The sequence below is a fragment of the Medicago sativa genome, chromosome 5 (genome assembly GCF_051527215.1).
Source record: "Medicago sativa cultivar Bolivia chromosome 5, Bolivia_mono, whole genome shotgun sequence".
NCBI lineage: Eukaryota > Viridiplantae > Streptophyta > Magnoliopsida > Fabales > Fabaceae > Medicago > Medicago sativa.
The window spans coordinates 77147263-77170139 of NC_140753.1; the positions used below are offsets into that span (position 1 = coordinate 77147263).

Sequence of the window (22877 nt, forward strand, 5' to 3'; positions counted from 1 at the left end):
TTTGCCTCTTTGTGGACGTCGGTATACTTGGTTCAAAGGTGATGGATCAGCTATGAGCAGGTTAGACCGTTTTTTGTTATCCGAAGAGTGGTGTCTGCAATGGCCCAATAGTTTTCAGGTTGCCCTTCTCAGGGGTTTGTCCGATCATTGCCCGCTTCAGTTGTCTGTGGATGAAGAAAATTGGGGACCTCGTCCGTTGAGAATGTTGAAATGTTGGCAAGAATTGCCTGGTTACAATAACTTCGTTAAAGAAAAATGGCACTCTTTTCAAGTGGAGGGGTGGGGTGGCTATGTCCTCCGCGAAAAATTTAAATTGATCAAGGCCGCTTTGAAGGAGTGGCATTTAGTGCACACTAAAAATATTCCAGGCAAAATTGATATTTTAAAATCAAGGTTATCTGAGCTTGACAATCAAGTGGATGAAAGTGGGCTATCGGTGGAAGAGATAGAGGAGATGAGGAATATAACACACGACATTCATTCTTTGTCGCGTGTTAGCACTAGTATCAGTTGGCAACAATCTCGTACTCGTTGGTTGAAGGACGGAGATGCAAATTCTAAGTATTTCCATTCGATTCTTTCTAGCCGTCGGAGAAGAAATTCCATTGTGTCGTTGTTGGTGAATGGTACTCTTGTGGAGGGTGTCCAGCCTATTCGTAATGCGGTCTTTTCTCATTTTAAAGACCATTTTGCGGCTCAAAATACTTTCAGACCAGGAGCCGAAAATTTGGTGTTCAAGCAATTGTCTTACGAGGAAGGAAGGGGTCTCATAAAACCTTTTTCAGAAGTCGAAGTCAAAGCGGCGGTTTGGGACTGTGATAGCTACAAAAGTCCTGGGCCGGATGGAATCAACTTTGGTTTCATCAAGGAGTTTTGGGAAGTCATCAAAGGAGACATAATGCGATTTATTTCAGAGTTCCACCGGAATGGAAAGCTTACGAAAGGTATCAACTCTACTTTTATAGCCCTCATTCCTAAAGTTGACAATCCTCAAAGAGTTCAAGATTATCGCCCCATTTCTCTAGTTGGTTGCATGTATAAAATTTTGTCCAAATTGTTGGCGAATAGGTTGAGATTAATTATTGGTGGGGTTGTATCAGAGTCTCAGACAGCTTTTGTGAAAGACAGACAAATTCTTGACGGTATTTTAATTGCAAACGAGGTGGTAAATGAGGCTCAAAAATTAAACAAAGAATTGATACTTTTTAAAGTTGATTTTGAAAAAGCATATGATTCGGTGGATTGGGGATACTTAGACACGGTAATGAATAGAATGGCGTTTCCGTGGTTGTGGAGGAAATGGATAAAAGAATGCGTGAGTACAGCAACCGCATCGATTTTAGTAAACGGAAGTCCAACTGATGAGTTTCCAATGCAACGGGGATTGCGTCAAGGGGATCCTCTTTCTCCATTTTTGTTTTTATTGGCTGCTGAGGGATTAAATGTCATGATGAATTATGTCAAGGAAAATAATTTGTACACAGGCTATAGGGTGGGCTCGAACAATTCAGTGGTGGTGTCTCATTTGCAGTTTGCAGATGATACACTTTTGTTAGGCGAAAAAAGTTGGGCCAATGTGCGTGCTTTGAGGGCAGTGTTGACGTTGTTTGCAGATATGTCTGGTCTGAAGGTGAATTTTCATAAAAGTTGTTTGATTGGTATTAATATTGGGGAGTCGTGGTTGGTAGAGGCAGCTTCCATTTTAAATTGTAAAGTGGGTAAAATTCCGTTCTTGTACCTTGGTTTGTCGATTGGAGGTGACCCCCGTAAATTAGTGTTTTGGGAACCTGTGATTCATACTATTAAAACTAGATTAACGAGGTGGCAAAGTCGTTTCTTATCTTTCGGCGGCCGTTTAGTTCTCCTCAAGTCTGTCCTGACCTCGCTTCCTGTCTACGCTCTTTCCTTTTTCAAAGCTCCGTCAGGTATAATTTCTCTCATTGAATCTCTGTTTAATAAATTTTTTTGGGGTGGGAGTGAGGATAACAGGAAAATTTCCTGGGTTGCTTGGGGCTCTATTTGTTCTCAAAAGGAGTGTGGAGGTTTGGGGGTTAGGCAGTTGAAAGAATTTAATATAGCATTGTTAGGCAAATGGTGTTGGAGGATGTTGGTGGATAAAGGTGGGTTCTGGTTTAGGGTATTGGCGGCGAGATATGGTGTGGAGGCAGGAAGGTTGGAGGTAGGGGGCCGGAGTGTTTCACCTTGGTGGAGGGAGATAGCGAGGATTAGGGATGGAGTAGGAGAGATTGATGGTGGCTGGTTTGAAGATAGGGTATCGAAAGTTTTAGGGGATGGAACAAGCACTCTCTTTTGGCAGGATAGATGGGTAGGCGATGTTCCTTTATGTAGGAGGTTCGCTCGCTTGTTTGATCTATCAACAAATAAGTTTAGTACAGTGGCAGAGATGTGTGCGCTTGGTTGGGAGGTTGGAGGAGAGGCTTGGAGTTGGAGGAGAAGGTTGTGGGTGTGGGAGGAAGACATGGTAGAGGAGTGTAGGGTGTTACTTGCTAATGTTATTGTGCAGCCTAATGTTTCTGACAGGTGGCAGTGGGATCCGGATATTCATGACGGTTACACCGTTAGAGGCGCTTACCATGTTTTGACATCAATGACCCCTCTTCATGACGATGCAGCAGAGCACCTTGTCTGGCATAAGCAGGTTCCTTTGAAGGTCTCCATTGTTGCGTGGCGTTTGCTGAAAGACAGGTTACCCACTAAACTCAACCTCCAAAGGCGAGGGATTGTTCAGGTTGCAGACAACTTGTGTATTTCAGGATGCGGTAATGCAGAATCCGCAGTTCACCTGTTCCTTCATTGTCAGGTTTTTGGATCGCTTTGGAATCGTATCAGATCCTGGATTGGTGTGTCTGGAGTTGATACTAATAATATTCGTGAACATTTTCATCAATTTACTCATTATTTAGGTCTTTCGAAGGCTCGTCGTTCGTTCTTACAATTGTTATGGCTTCTTTGTATTTGGCTGGTGTGGAATGAGCGGAACAACAGATTGTTCAATAACTCAGAAAAATCCATTGAGCATCTGTTAGATAAAGTTAAATTTCACTCGTTGTGGTGGTTAAAAGCAAATAAAACCACTTTTGTGTATGGTTCTCAGAATTGGTGGTCGAACCCTTTATTGTGTCTGGGTATCGATTGATCTCTATCTTGTATATATACTGTGTAATGTTTTGTCGGGTTGGCTCCTCTAGTACACCTTGTACTGAGGATTTGTCAACGCCGTTGTTAATATAATTCCATTTTTATTTCTTCAAAAAAAAAAAAGAATACCAATGCATCATTTATTATTTTTTTCCACTATTATACTCTTATTTATTGAATTTCATTCAACTTAATTACTCCACTAACTATAATTAATAAGGGTATTATAGTAAATGATAGTACTGATTTTACCATTGAAATTAACACAATTAATCATTTCTTTAATAATCGTGCACAAACCTTAAACGACTAATATTGTGAGACGGAGGGAGTATGTTATTTATCATATAAATACAACGAACAGTGCATATATTGTATTTTTGTAAATAAATGAAGGAAGGAATGTGCACACAACATAATTGTGGTCTAGTGGGGTCAAGGATACGTCCACAGTACTCTTCATCAGAACGGTTAATCTCACACGGACCTAAGGATACCAAATGTCCACCGTTGGATAACTGTCCATTCAGAATTGAAGCGGCACGCTATATTTCATTTAATTTATTAATTTGAAATCCGTATTTGAAGTCCGGATTATATAAATTGTCAGAAACAACAACCCCACTCTGTCACTCATAGACAAAAACCAAACATCTTAATCTTAGTAAGAAATTCCAAAGCTTTTTCATTGTTCTCTTTCAACTTCTCACAATTTGTAAGTTCCTGATCTTCATTTTCTCTTTTTCTTCACTGTTTTACCTTTCTCTTGAGTTCGATGTTTGCATGTTTCATTTTTATCAAGTTCATTTTTGTTTCAAGTTAAGGTTTTTGAAAATGATCATTTTTTTGAGGAAAAATTAAAACTTCGATGTCTTTTTAATAGGAAAAATTAAAACTTTTATGGTTTTTATTTGATTATTTGTGATATTATTCAACCCCATTTTTTTGTTTTGCTGCTAGGGTGAAAAAAGGGTACAATGGTGCATAGAAAGTGATTATTAACCCATAAATGTGTTTTGTTGTTGAGTTTTTTTTGTTCAACTATTGTTGCCCTTATTTTGCATGAGCTTGGTTTTTTTGATTTTCTTTGGAGCTAGTGCAAAATTGGAATTTTTAGTGTTTTTTTTCTTTTTCATAGCTCAATCATTCATGTACCCTAGCTGTGTAATGTTATTTATCTTGTTTTGTTGAGTATGGCTCATAGGTACTAACAAGTGGACAGGGTTGAACGAGCGGAGCGAGTGAGACCTTTCCGCTCGTTCAACTTGGTCCAAAAGTTTGTTGTGGGGACTGTGGTTGCCCCAGTAGGGTTCAAGGGTAATGTTGGTAGTATGGATCGTAGTATTTAAATACAAGTACACTGTAAACCCTAATCAAACTTTCACTTATAATATAAAGGAACTGAAGTTGATCTGCAGTCAACGATGCAGACGACATTGGCCGAACTTTGTTAACAAATACCATGTTGTTCTAACATTTTTTCATTGATTTAGTGATAAGTGATGGGGTCAATTTTCAAACTTTTATTGCAATTTGTTTTCAACTTGTCATGGCATTGGATATAGTTGGTTATTTCAGTTGGGATAGCAATTGGTTTTTTATTTTTATTTCGCCAACCTGTTTGAAACAGTGATGAAAATTGCGGATAGAGAAAAACAGTCGTTTGCTCAAATTCTGCTATGCAAATAGCGCCCCCATAGTCACCATTTCACAATATTTTGTACTAAATGGTGTATCATAGAGCAATAGCACTATATCAACGCTATTTAACAACACTTTGAAACAATCTTTCATTTTAGGAAAAATGATAATTTGTATTGATATTGTGTATTCTAGGATTGGTAATACCAAAAGCTTATTGAAGGTCACAAGAATTTTGCCTCTTTCTTTTTTTGCATGTTGACATTGATGATGTTCTTAAACTAGTTTTTTTTTTTTTTTTACACTGATAGGCTTAAGTTGTTGAATTCAACAAAACCAGTGAAGTGCTTAGATAACATTGGCATGAGTGAGGAAGAACCAGTTAATACAGCTTCCAAAACTGACATTAACATGCTAGGGAACCACCTAGAAGACTCGAGTGAAAAGAAGGACCCGGAACCTAAGGGAGGAAAAATCTTTGAGGATAATGCTGTCAAAGATTTGAAAGAGGATGGTATAAAAGCAATGGAAATTGATAAGAAAGCTGATGGGGAGGAAGAACTAGAAATGGATAAGCAAGCTGATGATGGTGATGTTGTAACAGAAAACAATAACAAAACCGGGGATGGGGAAGGAATAAAAGAGGATGAGAAAGTTGTTGAAGGGAAAGAAATAAAAGAGGACAAGCATGCTGATGAAGGAGAAGAACTAAAAGAGGATAAGAAAGACGATGTAGGGGAAGAAAGAAAAGAGGATAAGAAAGTTGATGTTAGGCAAGAGGTAAAAGAGGATAAGAAAGTCAATGAAGGGGGAGAGATAAAAGAGGGGAAGAAAGCTGATGAAGGGGAAAAATTAAAAGAGGATAAGAAAGACGATGCAGGGGTAGAATTAAAAGAGGAGAAGAAAGCTGATAAAGGGGAAGAATTAAAAGAGGAGAAGAAAGCTGATAAAGGGGAAGAATTAAAGGAGGATAAGAAAGTTAATATTGGGGATGAAATTAAAGAGGATAAGAAAGATGATGATAATGGGTTTGAGAATGACAAATTCAGTGAGGAAACTGAGCTTAGTATAGAAGAGAGAGAAAGCGTTGAAGCTAAGAAGCCTGAATTAGATGCCATGGATGAAGAGAGTATCCTTGAAAGCAAAGATGAGGGCAGTGAAAAGGAGAAAAATCAAGAAGACAGAGAGGATGATAAGGATAAGGTAGATGATAAGTCAAATGAAGAAGATATCAAAGTTGAGAAGAGATTGAAAAAAAGCGGGAAAGGAAAGGTTGATGGGGAGAATGTGAAAAAGAAAATGAAGGAACTGAAGAAGATAGAGGATATCCCTGAAGCCAAAGATGAGAGCATTGAAAAGGAGAAAAGTCGAGATGAGGAGGTGGGCGATAAGGATAAGGTTGATGATAAGACAAATGAAGAAGATATTAAACTTGAGAAAGTATTGAAAAAGGGTGGGAGAGGAAATGTGGAGAAGGCGAAAAAGAAAATGAAGGAACTGAAGGAGGCAGAGCCAACAACTCCTACAACCAACCGTCCTGTACGTGAAAGGAAATCAGTTCAGCGGTTGGTAGAATCATATGACAGAGATGCATCCAAAGAATTTCAAATTGAAGAGGTATTCATCTCAAATTCATAGTTAGCCTTAATTGTGTGTTATATTGAAACATGTTTTTCTTATAGTTTTTCTTTCACTTTGCAGGGTCGTGGCACACCTTTAGAAAATATACCCAATGGTATAGTGTTCCATTTGTTTGAATTCTTCTTTCCATTATGATCTATGTATTCTCTTTTATTACTTTTTCACGTCTATAATGCACTTTATATCCTATATACGTGTTTCTGCTTCTTCTTAACAGCTAATAACTTTATGACTCTTGCGTTTTATGCTTCAGTGGCATTTAAATTATCTAGAAGGAAGGTTGATGATACTCTCAAATTCCTCCATACAATCCTCTTTTGTAGGAGAGGAAAGGTATATCCTACTTCATGAACAATCTAATTTTTTTCATTTCAGTCATTTTCTACCATTTGTTATCTGTTAAAATATACATCACCCCACCTCTATTGTTAAGGATATTGGAGAGTTCATCCTTAGACTGTTAAAAGGTTACCCTTACCTTGAATAATGAAATTAACGGATCAAACAGATGTTATTATGCTTCTATTTAACTAATGTTTTACTATGTAATTCGCAGGCAGCTGTGATTAAGAAAAATATATTAAGGTTTTCTGGTTTTGTGTGGCATGAAAATGAGGTATGTTTGTAACTTGCAACCAGGTCATATATAACAAAATGAATGAATGAATGCTTACTTTTATTCATAATAAAGTACTTTATTTAATCTTCTAAAACCAAATATTGTTACTGCAGGAAAAGGAGATGATTAAAGTAAAAGAAAAATTTGACAAATGTAACAAAGAGAAGTTGCTGGAATTCTCTGATCTGCTTGACGTACCAGTTGGGAATGCAAATACAAGGAAGGTTTGTTGGTTTAAACCCTGTTGACACATTTGTTGTATGGCAGCCTGGCAATGCTGATATGCTGTACGCTTTGGACGCGACTAACTGTATTTCATAAATATAAATATTATACTTCTGTTTTTTGAATTTTTGTAACATTACAGGCTGGAATACACATTAATTAGATAAACCTTAGCAATTTATTATGCCGTTGTCTATAATGAATTAGAGGGGTAACCTTGGCGCAACTGGTAAAGTTGTTGTCATGTGACTGAAAGGTCACGGGTTCAAGTCCTGGAAACAGCCTCTTGTGTAAAAACAGGGTAAGGCTGCGTACAATACACCAAATGGTGGGACCCCTTCCCGGACCCTGCATATGCGGGAGCTTTGGTGCACCGGGTTGCCCTTTTTTTGTCTATAATGAATTACCGATGCTTTTAACATATTGATTATCTCTTGTCATATTAATTTTATATTTATACTACTATTATACTCGTTCATGTCTTGTAAATCTTAAGAGCAACTTTAGTGCTATGTTCTACAATGTTCTTAGAGTGCAAAAACATGTTCTTAGTTTTTACTCCATTGGAGGAGAGTGACATGGCAAGCCAAGTTGGAGAACAGTTCCATAGGAAGAACATGTTCTAGCAGGTTTGCGTCAGGAAAAGTAGAGGGAGAGAGAAAATAAAAGGAAAAATGTGTGATATAAGAAAATAAATAGAAATATGTGGGGTCTATTGTGGGACCCTAAAAAGTAATATAAGAACACAAATATGGTTCTTGCATTGGAGTAAAAATGAGTGATAGTTCTTAAATCCTATGTGTCATCTATGGACCCACAAAAAGTGATTGAAGAACAAAATTTTGGTTCTAGCATTGGAGATGCTCTAAGAGTTGTAGTATTACCAGAATATTATACTCGTGTCGTGCTTGAGTACGATGCATCTGTCAAGGAATTTCCAATGCAGTCCTTGATGCCTTTTTTGTTGACTTAACATCTCTGTTGTTTCATGTGCTATTATTATCAATTATTAATCTTCTACATATGCAGGAAGATATTATTGCGAAGCTAATAGACTTTCTGGTTGCTCCTCAAGTCACAACAAGTGTATCACTTGCAGAACAAGAAAAGGTTTATTATACTTCCCTTTCTTTTCAACTTTTTCCTCTAACCTAGTGTGTTACTTTATTCTGTTTCTACTCAAGACGAGTGTATCTGGTTCAACTATTCATATTATTTATGCTTTCCCTATTTTCAGTCAACTAAAGGAAAACAGCGCATAGCAAAACAAGGCTCAACAGGATCTGGAACACCAACGTCAAGACGATCTGCTAAGGTGAGATTTCATGGTTTTAATTGCAGTAATTTGTAATATAAATTTAGATATATACCATAAGTGGTAAAGTGATTTATAACCAATAAATTTGGCTTTCTAATCTTTATGGTATATTTTTCAGCGTCGGAAGAAAAATGAAGATTCTTCAGTAGCAGAGAAGAGAAAGACTGCAACTGACACAGAAAGTGAGTCTGAGAAAGATGAAGAAAACAAAGAGGAAAATGAAATCGATGTTTCTGACAAATCTGAAGACGAAAAGGTCTATTATACTTCCCTTTTCTTTTCAACCTTTTCCCCTGGTGTGTTATTTTATTCTGCTTTAACTTGAGACGAGTGTTTCTGGTGCAACTATTCATATTATTTACGCTTTTCCTTTTATCAGTCGAGTAAAGGAAAAAAGCGCAAGCGCATAGAAAAACAAGGTTCATCAAGATCTGGAGCAGCATCATCAAGACGTTCTGCTAAGGTGAGATTTCATTGCTGAAATTTGAAATGTAACTTTAGATATACGCTAGAAGTGATACTGTTTTTTACGTTCTGCTAAGGTGAGATTTCATTGCTGAAATTTGAAATGTAACTTTAGATATACGCCAGAAGCGATACATTGTTTTTTTTAGAGAAAGTGGTAAAATGCTTTAAAACTAATAAATTTGGCTTTCTAACCTTTATGGTACATTTTTCAGAGTCGGAAGAAAATTGAAGATTCTTTCGTAGCTGAGAAGAGAAAGACTACAACAGATACAGAAAGTGAGTCTGAGAAAGAAGACAATAAAGAAGAAAATGAAAACGTTTCTGAAAAATCTGAAGATGAAAAGGTCTATCATACTTCCCTTTTCTTTTCAAACTTTTCCCCTAGTGTGTTATTTTATTCTCTTTTTACTTGAGACGAGCGTTTCTGGTGCAAGTATTCATATTATTTATGCTTCTACTTTTATCAGTCGATTAAAGGAAAAAAGCGCAAGCTCATAGCAAAACAAAGTTCATCGAGATCTGGAATAGCCACGTCAAGACGTTCTGCTAAGGTGAGTTTTCATTGTCTTAATTACTGAAATATGAAATGTAACTAGATATATGATGGAAGTGATAAAATGCTTTAAAACCGATAAATTTGGCTTTCTAATCTTTAGGGTATATTTTTCAGAGTCGGAAGAAAAATGAAGATTCTTCCGTAGCAGAGGAGAGAAAAAGATTTACTGACACGGAAGATGAGTCTGAGGAAGAACAGAAGGATGAGAAAAATGTACAAGACAATGAAAACACTGTTCTTGACAAATCCAAGGATGAAAAGCCGGAGAAATCTGAAAGTGGGGATAAAAATGATTCTGAAGATGAGAAGAAAGTGAGTGAAAGGAATAAAACATCTTCCAGAAAGAAAGAATCCGTTGCACAAAGTAAAGCTAAAAAAACAACAGTTAAAGCAAAACCACGCTCGGCACGAAAGGGAACTCCCAAGAAACCATTGTCGACCCACTCTGCATCTGATCATGGTGATAGTGATGGAAGTCCCAAGGTCTTTTCAAGGAAGAAGAAAGATGAAAAACAAGGAAAGCAGAAGACCTCAACTCTCACCAAGTCTTCCTCCAAAGACAAAGCAGGTATATACATGTGAACTCTCTATCCGCTTCTCAGTTTTTTTGTTTATCCGCCTTTCTAAATATTTCTAGTACCCTTAATTTTATGATTAAATGTTTTTGGCAAAGAAGATTAAAATAAGGTATTTTATAATGTTTATTATTGTTCCTTTTTTTTCTTGTAAAAAAAAATCATTGTTCCTTTTTTTAGAGGTTTAATATTGTTCCATTGTAAGAGGTAGTTCATATTTTGTCGAGATTTTACAATATTTTTTAATTGATAATTTAAATAATATTATAAAAAGGATAAATAGTAAATAACATATTTTTAACGAAGGGTAAAAATGTAATAAAAAATATCCAGCCCAAATAGATTATTCCCTTTATATATTACAGATTTCATCTACAGATATTATGTTTAGCACACCTTTCGCATTCTAGTGATTAGTGAAATAAACTACTATCTTTAGCTTAATACATTAATTAAAGTGTTTTCACTTTTCCCATTACCTTAACTTCTTCCTCTTATGTAGTTTATAAATCTTCTTTCTGTTTTTTTCAAGAAGAAAAGGTTACCGAAAGAAAGATCAAGAACAAAGAGAAGTCAGACCCGAGTGATGATCAGTTACGCAAAGCAATATGTGTTATTTTTAAAAAAGTCGACTTCAATACTGTAAGTTTCATTATCTTTGAAAGTTGTTTGATTCCTTCATCAATAACTAGTGGAATTTATAGAGCTAGATTAGCATTGCTGTTGTGTTGATCCTACATCCTAATGTTGATTTTAATTTTAATAAATTATGCCTCTAGCGAAGGTTTTCTGTTGTTCATTCAAATTTATAACATTTTCTCCCGCTTTTGCAGGCTACATTTGCCGACATTTTGAAGCTACTCGGTATGTGCCCTTCTTTATTATTACCTTTTTGTCCTTGGTTTAAGTTTAATAATGATATCTTTTAGAGTTGCAACTGCCAGATTACAAATGAGTGTAACTTTTATGGCTTAAGAGCAAAGTTTCTTTATTTATCAAAGACGGAGAATTTTGAAGATAGAAGGAAATTGCACAATATTCATGAAAATAATAATAGACTTTTGCTTAATTTTATTTTATATGACTAATAAAATTGCTGACCATTGTTCAGGTAAGCAATTCGACGTGGATCTCACCCCAAGAAAGGCATCTGTAAAGACTATTATTCAGCAAGAGCTGGCAAAACTTGCTGAAGAAGATGAAGAAAGAGAACGAAGAGAACGACAGGGTAATGCCTGACCGAGGATTAGGTGTGACTGCTTGGAGATATACATAGGTTATATACTTTTTGACTAGTTATGCATTTTGGGGACATTTTGTAGAGCAAAAGTTGCTGTAACTTGTAAATCTTAACATCCATGGAATTTATGGGGAACAAGCCAGTAGGTTCATTTTTTTGTGGTGGCTTTTGTTGTGCTACCAGTAATTATGCAGTTTCATGCTTACACATAAACACAATATGTAAAGAAGATTTTGTGGAGGCTTTTGGTGTGAATGTGACTGATCAATGCTACTTTAAATTATCTGTCTAGTTTAATGAATATTTGAAGTTGTCACCTTTTTTATTTGTGCATATTTATATTTCTTTTTAATCTTCATAGTTTGTTGCAAAATCATGTGTTTGACTTGTTCAACAGCAATGTCATCGTATTTTATATGATAAACGCCTATTGAATAAGCTTTTAACTAAATTACTTACTTGTATATGGGTTGTAGACTACATATTTTTGTTTGGTTAAAATCATTTAGCTCCATAGTCTGGACAGCTTAGATATGTATTGGGCATCAGAGTATTAATGCATTACAAGATTGTCAAAATTGCTGTTAAAAGTAAATTTTAAATTCACTAACTCATAAATTAAGCATAGTAAAAATTTGATTTATTTTTTATCTCAACCCTTTGAAAGGATTTTCTATCTTCGTATCGTAATTTCGTAACTCCACTCAAATCTATAACAAGAGTATCCACAAAAGAAAAAAAAAAAACAAGGGAAAGGACATCACATCAAAGATAATAAATCAAAATGATGATGCATAAGTAACACATTTGAGTGGTGATATTTGAACAACCATTTATGACAATTTTTTTTATTGATAAAAACAGTATAGAGAGAAAGAAAGAGAAAGTGTAAGAACATGAGCATCAACAATGGAGACCTCAATCACTCCAATAGAGACCCTCTAAAAAAATGTCTAAATGGTTCCCCCCAATAACTCTTTATCATTTACATTTTAACAAAAACAACTCAACAATGATTATTTTATTAAAGAGTGGTGTGGGGTCCACTTAAGAATGAGGGTCTTAAGATAGACTCTGGGTCTTAAGAGACTCAAAAAAAAAAAAAAACCAATGAGGGTAATTAGATACCGAGTTTAAATGGTAAAGATCTCAGCATTGTAAATGATCTTAAGTGAGTATGGGAAAGAGAATTAGCAAAACAAACCATTAAAAAGAAGAAAAACAAAATATAAAGGCATTAGCAAAATTGAACCATAAAACATTGGAAACATAAAACATGAAGTTGATATTGGGAATACAATCCCAACCACTTCCACTTTTTTTCACTTTCCTCTGTTTCTATACTACGTTGTGGTCATTTCTTCTTCTTCTTCTTCTTCTTCTTCTTCTTCTTCTTCTTCTTCTTCTTCTTCTTCAGTAAAACCCTTTATCTTTGAAGGCTTCTCATGGAACATCAACCCAAAATCGAACCTAGGTTGGGTTCGAATGACCATAGAAACTTGGAAGAAATGAGCATTCAACAATTTGTTTCGTTGTTGCGTACAGCGTTACGGACAGAACAGGTTGATGAAGTTAAAAGAATTTTAGGAGTAGATATGAGAAGCTTCAAACAGATATTCTAAATATCCAACGTGAATCATCAGGTATGAAAATTCTGCATGCATGTATCTCTTATTCCTATAAACATGTGCATTTTTTCAAATGTTTGCTTTATAAATATTCTCTCGGTCTCATTTTAATTGTTATTTTGAGTTGTGCACGGTTCTTAACAAAATGATTAGTTTGGTTGATTTTAACTGTAAAATTAGTACTAAAACACTTTTATTAATTGTAGTTTGTGGAGTAGTTAAGTTGGATGAAATTCAACAAGTAAGAGTATATTAGTGGGAAAAAAATGTTGTATTGATATTCCAAAGTGTCAATTATTCTGAAGTGATAGAAAAAAAATGTTAAAAGTGACGATTAAAATAAGATGGAATGAGTATTGAATTCAATACAAGTGGTAGGATTAATTAATGTTTTGGTAGATTTCTAAGTAGCTTGACCCTAGAATGTAATTTGCCTGCTTAACAAAGACAATGTGTAGGGAATGACTATGATCAAAGACAATGTTGATAGCTTCATTGAACCAGTGAGGGCTATTAATTCTTGGTTGTTACTACGTGCATATGTGTGTAAGTATGTCCCACTGATTCCAACTTGTTTACAGGAAGGTGCAGTTGAATGAGAATAGTCTAACAAACCAAGAGGCGTATTGTTGGTTGCCTATATTTTTTTGAATGGAATCTTCCCAAATTTGCTACTTTCTTCCTGTCATATGAAATTGGAATTTGTAGGCTATCACCAAAACAACTTTTTCTCTTCAAAATGAAGAAGCTTTCTTTGAAAATAAAATCAGCCTTAATTTGACTTAGTTACTTATAAGTAAATTTAACCTGCTTATCAATATAGGTAGGTCTGTTTATTCCATTTCTTATTTGTGAAACCAACTAGAAGTTATTCCAGTGTTTGAGTAGATGATATGAAATATACGAGGGATCATTTGAGAATCATCCTTCTGTGCCTGGCCGTCGTCATTTCAGTGAAATGACTAATGTGCCCAATAGAAGTTGCCATTAAAGAAAACAACTTTTATTTGTTTTTGTTATGAAATTGATTTTGATATGTAGTGATGTGTTGAAAGTGAAATGATTTATATTTGGATACGTAAAACAACAAAATATTACAAAAATTTTAAAAAGAAAAGGTAAAGAAAAGATTCTTTCATGACTTATTACTTCACCACAATTATTTTGTCTTGGTGACTCATTACTTCTCCATTAATGATTTGTCTCCACCATAATTATTTTTGACCAAAGAAAGATTCCTTTTTGATAATTGATATTGTTGCAGAGATTTTCTCTTGGTGAAATCTAGAAATTCTATTATCAGTTACTGGATCAGTAACAATCACTCATAATTATCATAACGGCAATCCAGCAAGCTTTATAAGCTTCTCAAAATATCATATTAATAAGATTTTATTACCAAAAGATTGGGGTCTTAATCCAAATGGAGAAAAGGCTATTAAAATTGACGAAAGTAAAATTATTTACTTCAATTATTGGGATTATATTCAGGCCTTTACTCAGGCATTTTATTACCAAAATCCAAAAAATAAGCATTCTTGGTTCTTCTCTATTAATCCTGAGATGGAAGAAAAACCTATACAACGTAAAAGTGAATCAAACCATATATTTCAAGCTAATAAATCACTCTTGAATGTTGAAGCTTCAAATCCCTACTGAAGTTAAGTAGTTTGTTTAGAAGCTTATTGGTTGGGAGGATGAATCTTTGAAAATGAAAAATTAATCATCAAGGATTTCAAACCATCGTAGTTATTATTACTCATGATCATGAAGCTTTCTTGGTATGTCTAGCAGAGGGACTCTAGGAAAGCATGTCCTAGAAAATATTTCAGCAATACCAGAGTTGCTATGCTTCTCATAGCCCTCTTTTCCCATATATAGAAGCAAGATGTCTGCACAAAAAAGTGAAATTTGTTTCAAGTAACAGAAACCTCACAGATACAACGCCCTGCAAGTTTATCAGATTTCTAAAAGTAAATAAGTCTAATACAAAAAGAATTCCTACCGGAGAAATTCCGTGCAAATCCTGATTCTTTAAATCTCCTTCATGTTTTTCAATTTTGAAATCTCCAAAGCTAACCAATTACTATTACGTGAGTGAAAACTATGTTGATGTAGATTTTGTTTTATTTATGATTTTATTAAAACTTATGATTAACATGGCACTAAATTACACTGGGAAAGAGATTATTTACAGACAGAGACATCATTGGAGAGTTAAGAAAGAAGAGCAATGAATTGGAGTTGGAAGTTTGTGAGCTGAGAAAGTTGAAGGAAAAATGGAGCATGGATGCTCAACTTGAATCATCATCAGGCAGCGGCGAAGCTAGCGATAATTCTATGGGGTGGCCACATATAATTTTTTTTAAACTAATCTAATGCAGTAGGCAAAAAAATTCACAATAACTATTACTTATATAAAATGTTCTTAATAAAATATACACTTGATTCAACAAGAACGGATTATACCAAAAAATGCGGCAATAAACTATTTTGTACCAAAAAAGCCACATTAGAATAGCGGATTGTACCAAAAAAGCTACAACAAAAGAAATTAAGACTAATAGTAGCTATTTATGAAAATTGAACTCGACGGCCCTTCAAAGACTCAAATTCATCCATAATTGCATCTGAGCTAAACTGACTTGCAATGTCCTTTTCAAACCAAGCTATTTGAAAGAAAATCATCACTCATTTTGTTTCTTTGTTTTGTCTTGAGATTTTTCATTGATGAGAAAGCTCTCTCTGTTGTCGCTGTGGAGACTGGGAGTGTCAAAACAAGACGAATCAATCTATCAATTAAATGATAGCGCTTTGACTTCCCAGATTCTACTAATTTTTTGCACAACTCAGAGAGTGTTGTTATATTTTGAAAAGACTGAGGTATATCACCAATGTAATGACTTAATTGCAACCTCAAATGAATTCTTTCTTGCTCAGTGAAATCATTAGAATAGTAAGTCTCTACTAACCTACAAATATAATTAATGTAACATATTAGTAAATACAAATGAACTCTTTTGTAGTCAATGAAGTCAAGACAATAAAAACAACATGCTAACCTGCAAATATTATCAATATTGAATTCCTTTTGTAATTGTTGCTAGGATCCAAAGCTGTACTTAAACTTAGAAGTTCCACAGTTTGTTCATTGAATCTCAAATTTAATTCCTTCATTTGAGAATCTATCACAACCAAGAAAATATCAACCCTATAATGATGCACCATAGTTACATTTGTTTGACGGGATCGACCTCTTCCCAAGACATATTGTGCACTCATGTCAGGAATCTCTATCTCATGTTTTAGACAAAACAATTTCACATTTTCTAACAAATCAGACCATCCATCATTTCTCAGTTTCTGAAGAAGTAATTTTGAAGTAGAAACAAGATGCATTGCATTTAAAATGTCTTGAGAGCGTGATTGCAATGCTTGACAAAGAATATTAGTGATTCCCATGATCTTAAACATCAAGTGTAGTATGAAAATAAATTCAAATGATGATAGCATTTTACTAGCAGCAGAAGCATCACCTCTTTGAGAATAAGTAGCCCCTTCATCAATAATATTATCAATAACAGTGCAGGCTACATCATACATTTTCATTAAGCTACAAATGGATTGAAAATGAGAGCTCCATCGAGTATCTTCAGCTCTCCGGATTGTACCCACTTGATTTGCACCTGTACCTGTTTGAAGTTCATCATTACCAATCATATTTGTGATGTTAGTTTCTTGAGTGGCTTGCAATTGATCATGCCTTTTACTTGATGCAGTAACAATATTTACAACATGTGTGAGTTGCGTAAAAAATTCATGAATATGAACTACTTCTCTTGATGCCGCAACCAATGCCAATTGCAATCTGTGAGCATAACAATGCACATAATAAGCATAAGGACAATCTTTAAGAATCAAAGCTTGCAAGCCATTCCATTCACCGCGCATATTACTAGCACCATCATATCCTTGACCTCGGATATTTTCAACTTCAAGGTTGAAATGAGAAAGAACAGATACCAACTCATTTTTCAAGACAACATCAAAGAATCGTTCTTGAACTAAACCATCACCATCTACAAACCTCAATATGACAGCCATTTGCTCCTTTTTTGACTCATCTCGAGCTTCATCAATAAGGATACAAAATTTTGCATTTCCTATCTCCTTCCTGATTGAGTTTCTCACCATGTTGGCCAAAATTTTCAAAATCTCTTTTTGAACATCACATGAAGTACATCTAGCATAAGATGGAGCATTCTGTAAGATAACTCTATCCAATTTAGGATTTGCATTTCCTAGAAATCTCAACAGCTCAATGAAATTTCCTCTATTATTAGAGGTCGTATCTTCATTATGACCTCTAAATGCACAAGCTTGAAAAGTCAACCATCTTACACAATCAATGCTAGCTTTGAGTCTAAGTTGATTCTTCTCAATCACTTCTGGACGTTGTCTTACAATAAGTCGTTCAATATGTTGTGAACGTGACAACAAAGCCTCACAAGATTGGACACAAATATTATGTGGAGAGTTTGGTTTGTTTCCAACATGATTTAAAAGTGGACAATTTTCCCCGCTATTTACCTTCTTCCAAGTATTAAATCCTTTTTCAACGAAAGCATTAGAACCTGGACGATTAGAAGTCTCTCTACCAAAAAGGTAACATGGGAAACAAAAGACAGCATCTTTTTCATGAGAATACTCTAACCAAGAAGGAAATAATTGAAACCAAGAAGCTTGAAAATGACGAGGATGATCATCATTTGATAAAGGATACGTTGTAAGAATAGGTTGGCATGGCCCATGTTTAAGATACGACGAATTTCATCTCTTTAATTTACAGGAAAGTTCCAAATCATCGGTCGCAATCCTGAATCTACTTCAATTTGAGAACTACTCATTTCTTCATGACGAAGTCTTTGGCGTTTTGGCTCAGATTGTTCCTGTTCTTGAGGTGAAACATTGAGATCGGATGCTTCAATTGGAGAGGAACTGATTGCAGCATTTGTATCAATTCTTATAAAGAAGTTGTCAATAGTTTTCATTTTACTCATACCTAAAATAATAGGTCAAATAAACATAAGAATTTTTGTTGTTTAAATCAAATATCACAACAACAAAAAAAAACATAAGAACCGGAAGTAAAATTATACAGTATAACACAAATTGTTTTTCCTAACCTAAAACTAATTTTTTTTTATAAATTTGCTAAACTAAAACATAAAAAGTTATAAAAAAACTAACTATAGAAACATAGTAACCATAAAAACTAACTAAATTAGCGGTTTGTGTTGCTATCACTAAATTCCAAAGGAAAACATAAAAAATTGATTTCAAACTAAATGAGATTATTGTCAAATGTGAATTGAGATCATACCTGGTAACCTGGGTGAATTGAGAATCTAATTAATGTTGCTTGTTGTTAACATGTTACTTTTAGGTCACCATGGAACCGCACGGATTGTTTGTTTGTCTCTCTCGTGTGTACTGTGTAATTGTGTTGCGTGGGGATCCCGTGTTGTGTGTTGTGTTGTGATCTGAAGAGTTAAAAAACCACTTTACCTTGTTTTTTTTTATTAATAATAATTGTGTGGTGGGCTGTGGGTATGTGCCCACGTTAGTATTATTCTACTGTTAGATAAACTATAAAGAGTATTATTTATCTCTTTTGGGTGTTAATCTTCCGGTTCCTATACGACACGATTAAATAATTTGAAGTTCAACCGGAAGTTAAATAAAAATAGAAAAAAATTAGTTCACTTAAAATAAAACTTGGGGTAGCTAAATATATATTATTAGGGGTAGCTAAATATAAAAATATACCTACTCACTCAAAAAATTTTTTTTTTTTTTGGTAGCAAGGGCTACCCCTCCCCTTATACTACCATTCGCCCCTGTCATCAGGTATGAAAATTCTACATTTATCGCTTATTACTATAAACATGTGCATTTTTTCAAATGACATCCATAACAAATCATGTTTGTACTTAAGAAACACTTTACATTAAACAGTATCATGTGTAAAATTATTGCGTGTAAAATTTAATAAATAACTTATTATCATATCAATTAATAAATATAACAATTCATTTGTTTTTAAACATATTAGATGTATATGTAAAACATTTTACATTCACAAAACATAATAATTAAATTTGAAATATTTACTTTTATGGCAGGATGTTAGGTTCTTTTTTGAGAGGAAGATGTTAGGTTCTTGTTGGATGACATGTGAGAAAACTTATTTTAAAAAATTAGAATATATAAAAGGAAAAGAAATAAAACAAGAGAGGGTGATAAGAGAGTCCAAGTCAGACTAGACGACACAGCAGATACCAAAATAACGATCCAGATCATCACACCCTCATCCAATCCAATGGCCCAAAACCCCTCCACCCAAAGAAACACTTATCTACTAACAACGGCCAATAACATGCCACGTGTCCACCAGATAAAGCCTTATTAACCAACCCAATCCAACGGAGGACATCACGCTCATTCCATAATTTCCCTCCACTCTCAACTTCTCACCGGAGCAACCACCGTCAAATCTCTCCGACCACCGTCAAACCTCAATCGTCACTCGCCCCGCGAAATCGAACGATTCGGAGTAGTGACGGCGATGGCTGATTCCGACAATGAATCGGGAGGAGCACCGAACGCCGGGAACAGCGAGTTATCACCGCGAGAACAAGACCGATTCTTACCAATAGCAAACGTGAGCAGAATAATGAAGAAGGCGTTACCGGCGAACGCGAAGATCTCGAAAGACGCGAAGGAAACAGTTCAGGAATGTGTATCGGAGTTCATCAGCTTCATCACCGGCGAAGCTTCCGATAAGTGTCAGAGAGAGAAACGAAAGACGATCAACGGCGACGATCTACTTTGGGCGATGACTACGTTAGGATTTGAAGAGTACGTTGAACCATTGAAGATTTATCTTCAACGATTCAGAGAGATCGAAGGTGAGAAAACCGTTGCTGCACGTGATAAAGATGGTGTTGCTCCTTCTTCTTCTTCGTCTTCGGTTTTCGATTATGGTGCTCCTCCTCAAGTTGGAATGATCATGCATCATCAGCATCAGCATCAGCATCAGCATCAGGGACACGTGTACGGTTCTGGTGGTTTTCATCAAGTGCCTGGTGGGCCCGGTTATCCTAATGCTGAAACTAATGCGGGTAGACCCAGGTAGAACAAGCTTATTAGTGCTAATGAAGAGTCTTGGACTCATAATCGTGGGACTAATTAAGGGTTTTAATTTAATTGTGGAGCATTATTAAGCCAAAGTGGAGATTCTAATTTTTTGTTTCTTAGTGATTGTCAAACACACTAACTCAGTGGTGAATCAGAAAGTGGGTTAGTAGTTGTATTGCAAATGTTGTTGTACATTACAAATTAATAGTGCTTTCTTTGCTTTTTTGTACTTAATTTAATATTATGTCATATATTTCTTTTTATTGTTAAATGTTAATGAAAAATGTTTTTCAAACACATATTTTATTGTTCTCTCTCACTCTAGGTGTTTGTTCCGACACCTCGAGTCCAATGTCCACACTTGATGATATATTGTGTTGAGATATAATGTTCGAAATCTTATGTCCAAATAACACAAGTTTAATATTAATAATTGATTGTATATCAACGAATTATATACTATCAAGTATGGTGTTGGTTATTTAGTAACTTACTAGTTAGAAAATCATCTTTAAAGGGAATAAGTGAAGAATAATAATAAAGTCAACTTGTTTAGCTATGATGTTGTTTCACTATACTAAAACATTTTTGTTGGAGAAAAATGTAGTAGTCAAACATGATTAGGTAAAGGAAAAAAGGATGCTCCTCGACCATGCATATGGGGAACATATTCAAAGTTGGCCTTCTTTGTTAGGCAAAGGACTATATTCAGGTCATGTTGCTTGAAATACTTATAAGATTGGGCCCCGGCAGTTCCTTTCTTTGAATATCTGCAGAGACACACTATATAGATAACCCAATCATACAAAACCGATGATATCTAAGTGTTCATCCATCGCATCATGCAAGCATAAAGTTATGAGTTGTGTTATTTAAATAGTAAAATGTATATTTTTATATTTTTTTTTATAATTTACAAACATTTAAAAAATATACATGAATTTTGGTCTCTATAAACTTTATAGAAAGATCACTAATCGTTTCTAATTCTAAATTTGTATGCTTTACAATAATATAATATTTAATTATCATATAAAAGGGAATAAAACGAACATAAACCAATTCTATAAATACAACTCATGATAGCTGTTTAGATATTTGATACGTTAGAACGTGAATTTAAAGCCACAATTCTTCACTTTTTAGTATGCTATGTGTATGAATTTTACGGCTTAACTCCTTAAAAAACTAATACCAACCGAGAATAATGTCACAGTTTAATATTTCTAATTCTAACCAATCCAAATACGGCTTCAATGATACTCCCAAATAAGAGAGAAAAAATAAGACAAGAATAATGTCACAGTTTCTATGAATATTCCTTCTATTTACTTAATACAAACATATTTTTACCAGCAGATGTTTCAGTTAGTCAGAAATCGACTGAGGAGTGAGGACAGTTATGCATGTGCATAAGTTCTACTCCCTCTAACAACAGGAAAAATCTGATGAGTAATTTGTATGCGTGTATCTCTTTCACCGTTTTGGGAACTTTAGGCTTTGTTTGGGAGTTTGGAGGGGAAGGGAGGGGAGAGCTTCGGGGGGTTGGAAATATATGTGGACAAAAAATTCACATTTTTTGAAAGAACAATTTTTTAGAGAATGATACACTAATACTTATGATTAATATACTTTTAATTTTAAGAATATAATAACAACATAGATTGGATTTGAAAAATTCATATAAACCCTCCATAACCCCCCAAAACCCTCTCCCAATACAATTTTTGAGTTTTCCCAAATGAGGGGGATTTTTTATTATGAGTAAAAAATTAACCTCCAAAGCCCTCTCCTCCCAATGTCTTATATTTCTTCCACTTGCTCCTTCCTTTTTTCCAACCCCCCCCCCCCCCCCCCACAAACTCCCAAACAAAGCCTTAAAGTTTGTCGTGGTTTGACAAGCTTCATGATCCAACTCACTAAAAAAAAATTAAAAGGCATTAACTATTATTGTGTATTTATTCTTGAGAGGAAATAACGTTATATATATTTTTTGTTACAAGAGAGGGCCGAAGCTCAAAAGAGAAAAACTAAACAAGTAAATGAACATTTTTAGGCATACAAGCCCCATAGATGTCATCAAAGAGGAGACTATTGAACTCACTAGAAGGGGTCTCCAAAAGAATAAAATTCCAAGAATTCATGGTAAGGCTGAAGTTGGCAAGCCAATCAGCACTTTCGTTGTCTTCTCTCAAAGTGTGATGAACCTGAATCTTCAAATTACGATTCAAAATATTTTGAATACGCCGAATGAGCACATAGGTTGTCCCATTCATCTTGCAATTATTTGTTACCATGTCAATAAGCAACTTTGAATCACTTTCAACGCAAAACTGAGAAATGTCATCCCTCCAAGCCAACTCTAGACCAAGGTACATACCCCACATCTTTGCATGAAGAGCATCACAAGCGCTAGTCTTGTGAAAACAACTTTGATCCATCTACCATTAGCATCCCGAAGAAGGCCTCCACAACCCGATTGATCTCCATTCTCTTTGCACGTTCCATCACAATTGAGTTTGACCCATCCCTCTTGAGGATATTTCCAGCCAATATAAACTGTTTCAGTGTGTCGAGTATCCATTTAAAAATGATCACAAGTACAAT

At 34.9% G+C, this 22877-nt stretch overlaps 2 protein-coding genes and 2 pseudogenes across 4 annotated transcripts; 2 read left to right on the forward strand and 2 right to left on the reverse strand.

The window, feature by feature from the left end:
• The first annotated feature begins 3787 nt into the window (after positions 1 to 3787).
• On the forward strand, positions 3788 to 11762 carry LOC146925217 (DEK domain-containing chromatin associated protein). 2 transcript variants are annotated; one of them, XM_085710190.1, is made up of 16 exons: positions 3788 to 3874; positions 5112 to 6417; positions 6502 to 6535; positions 6695 to 6774; positions 6998 to 7057; positions 7174 to 7284; positions 8315 to 8395; positions 8523 to 8600; positions 8722 to 8859; positions 8983 to 9066; positions 9284 to 9415; positions 9539 to 9622; positions 9742 to 10195; positions 10735 to 10844; positions 11036 to 11066; positions 11314 to 11762. In XM_085710190.1, exons 2-16 carry the CDS (start codon positions 5164 to 5166, stop codon positions 11439 to 11441), a joined length of 2859 nt encoding a protein of 952 aa, XP_085566316.1. In that variant the 5' UTR covers positions 3788 to 3874; positions 5112 to 5163; the 3' UTR covers positions 11442 to 11762. The 2 variants fall into 2 exon arrangements, with proteins under 2 accessions (XP_085566316.1, XP_085566317.1); XM_085710191.1 differs by having other exon boundaries at positions 10738 to 10844.
• Positions 11763 to 15561: 3799 nt separating this feature from the next.
• Positions 15562 to 18121, reverse strand: LOC146925218 (uncharacterized; annotated as a pseudogene).
• Positions 18122 to 19567: 1446 nt separating this feature from the next.
• On the forward strand, positions 19568 to 20569 carry LOC146925219 (nuclear transcription factor Y subunit B-3 pseudogene; annotated as a pseudogene). Its single transcript, XR_015010448.1, has one exon. The product of XR_015010448.1 is annotated as a nuclear transcription factor Y subunit B-3 pseudogene (transcript).
• A 1731-nt stretch (positions 20570 to 22300) lies between these two features.
• LOC146925220 (uncharacterized) lies at positions 22301 to 22854 on the reverse strand. Its single transcript, XM_085711943.1, has 2 exons — positions 22651 to 22854; positions 22301 to 22546 (listed from the first exon to the last, which is right to left on the reverse strand). Exons 1-2 carry the CDS (start codon positions 22852 to 22854, stop codon positions 22301 to 22303), a joined length of 450 nt encoding a protein of 149 aa, XP_085568069.1.
• Between the last annotated feature and the right edge of the window lie 23 nt (positions 22855 to 22877).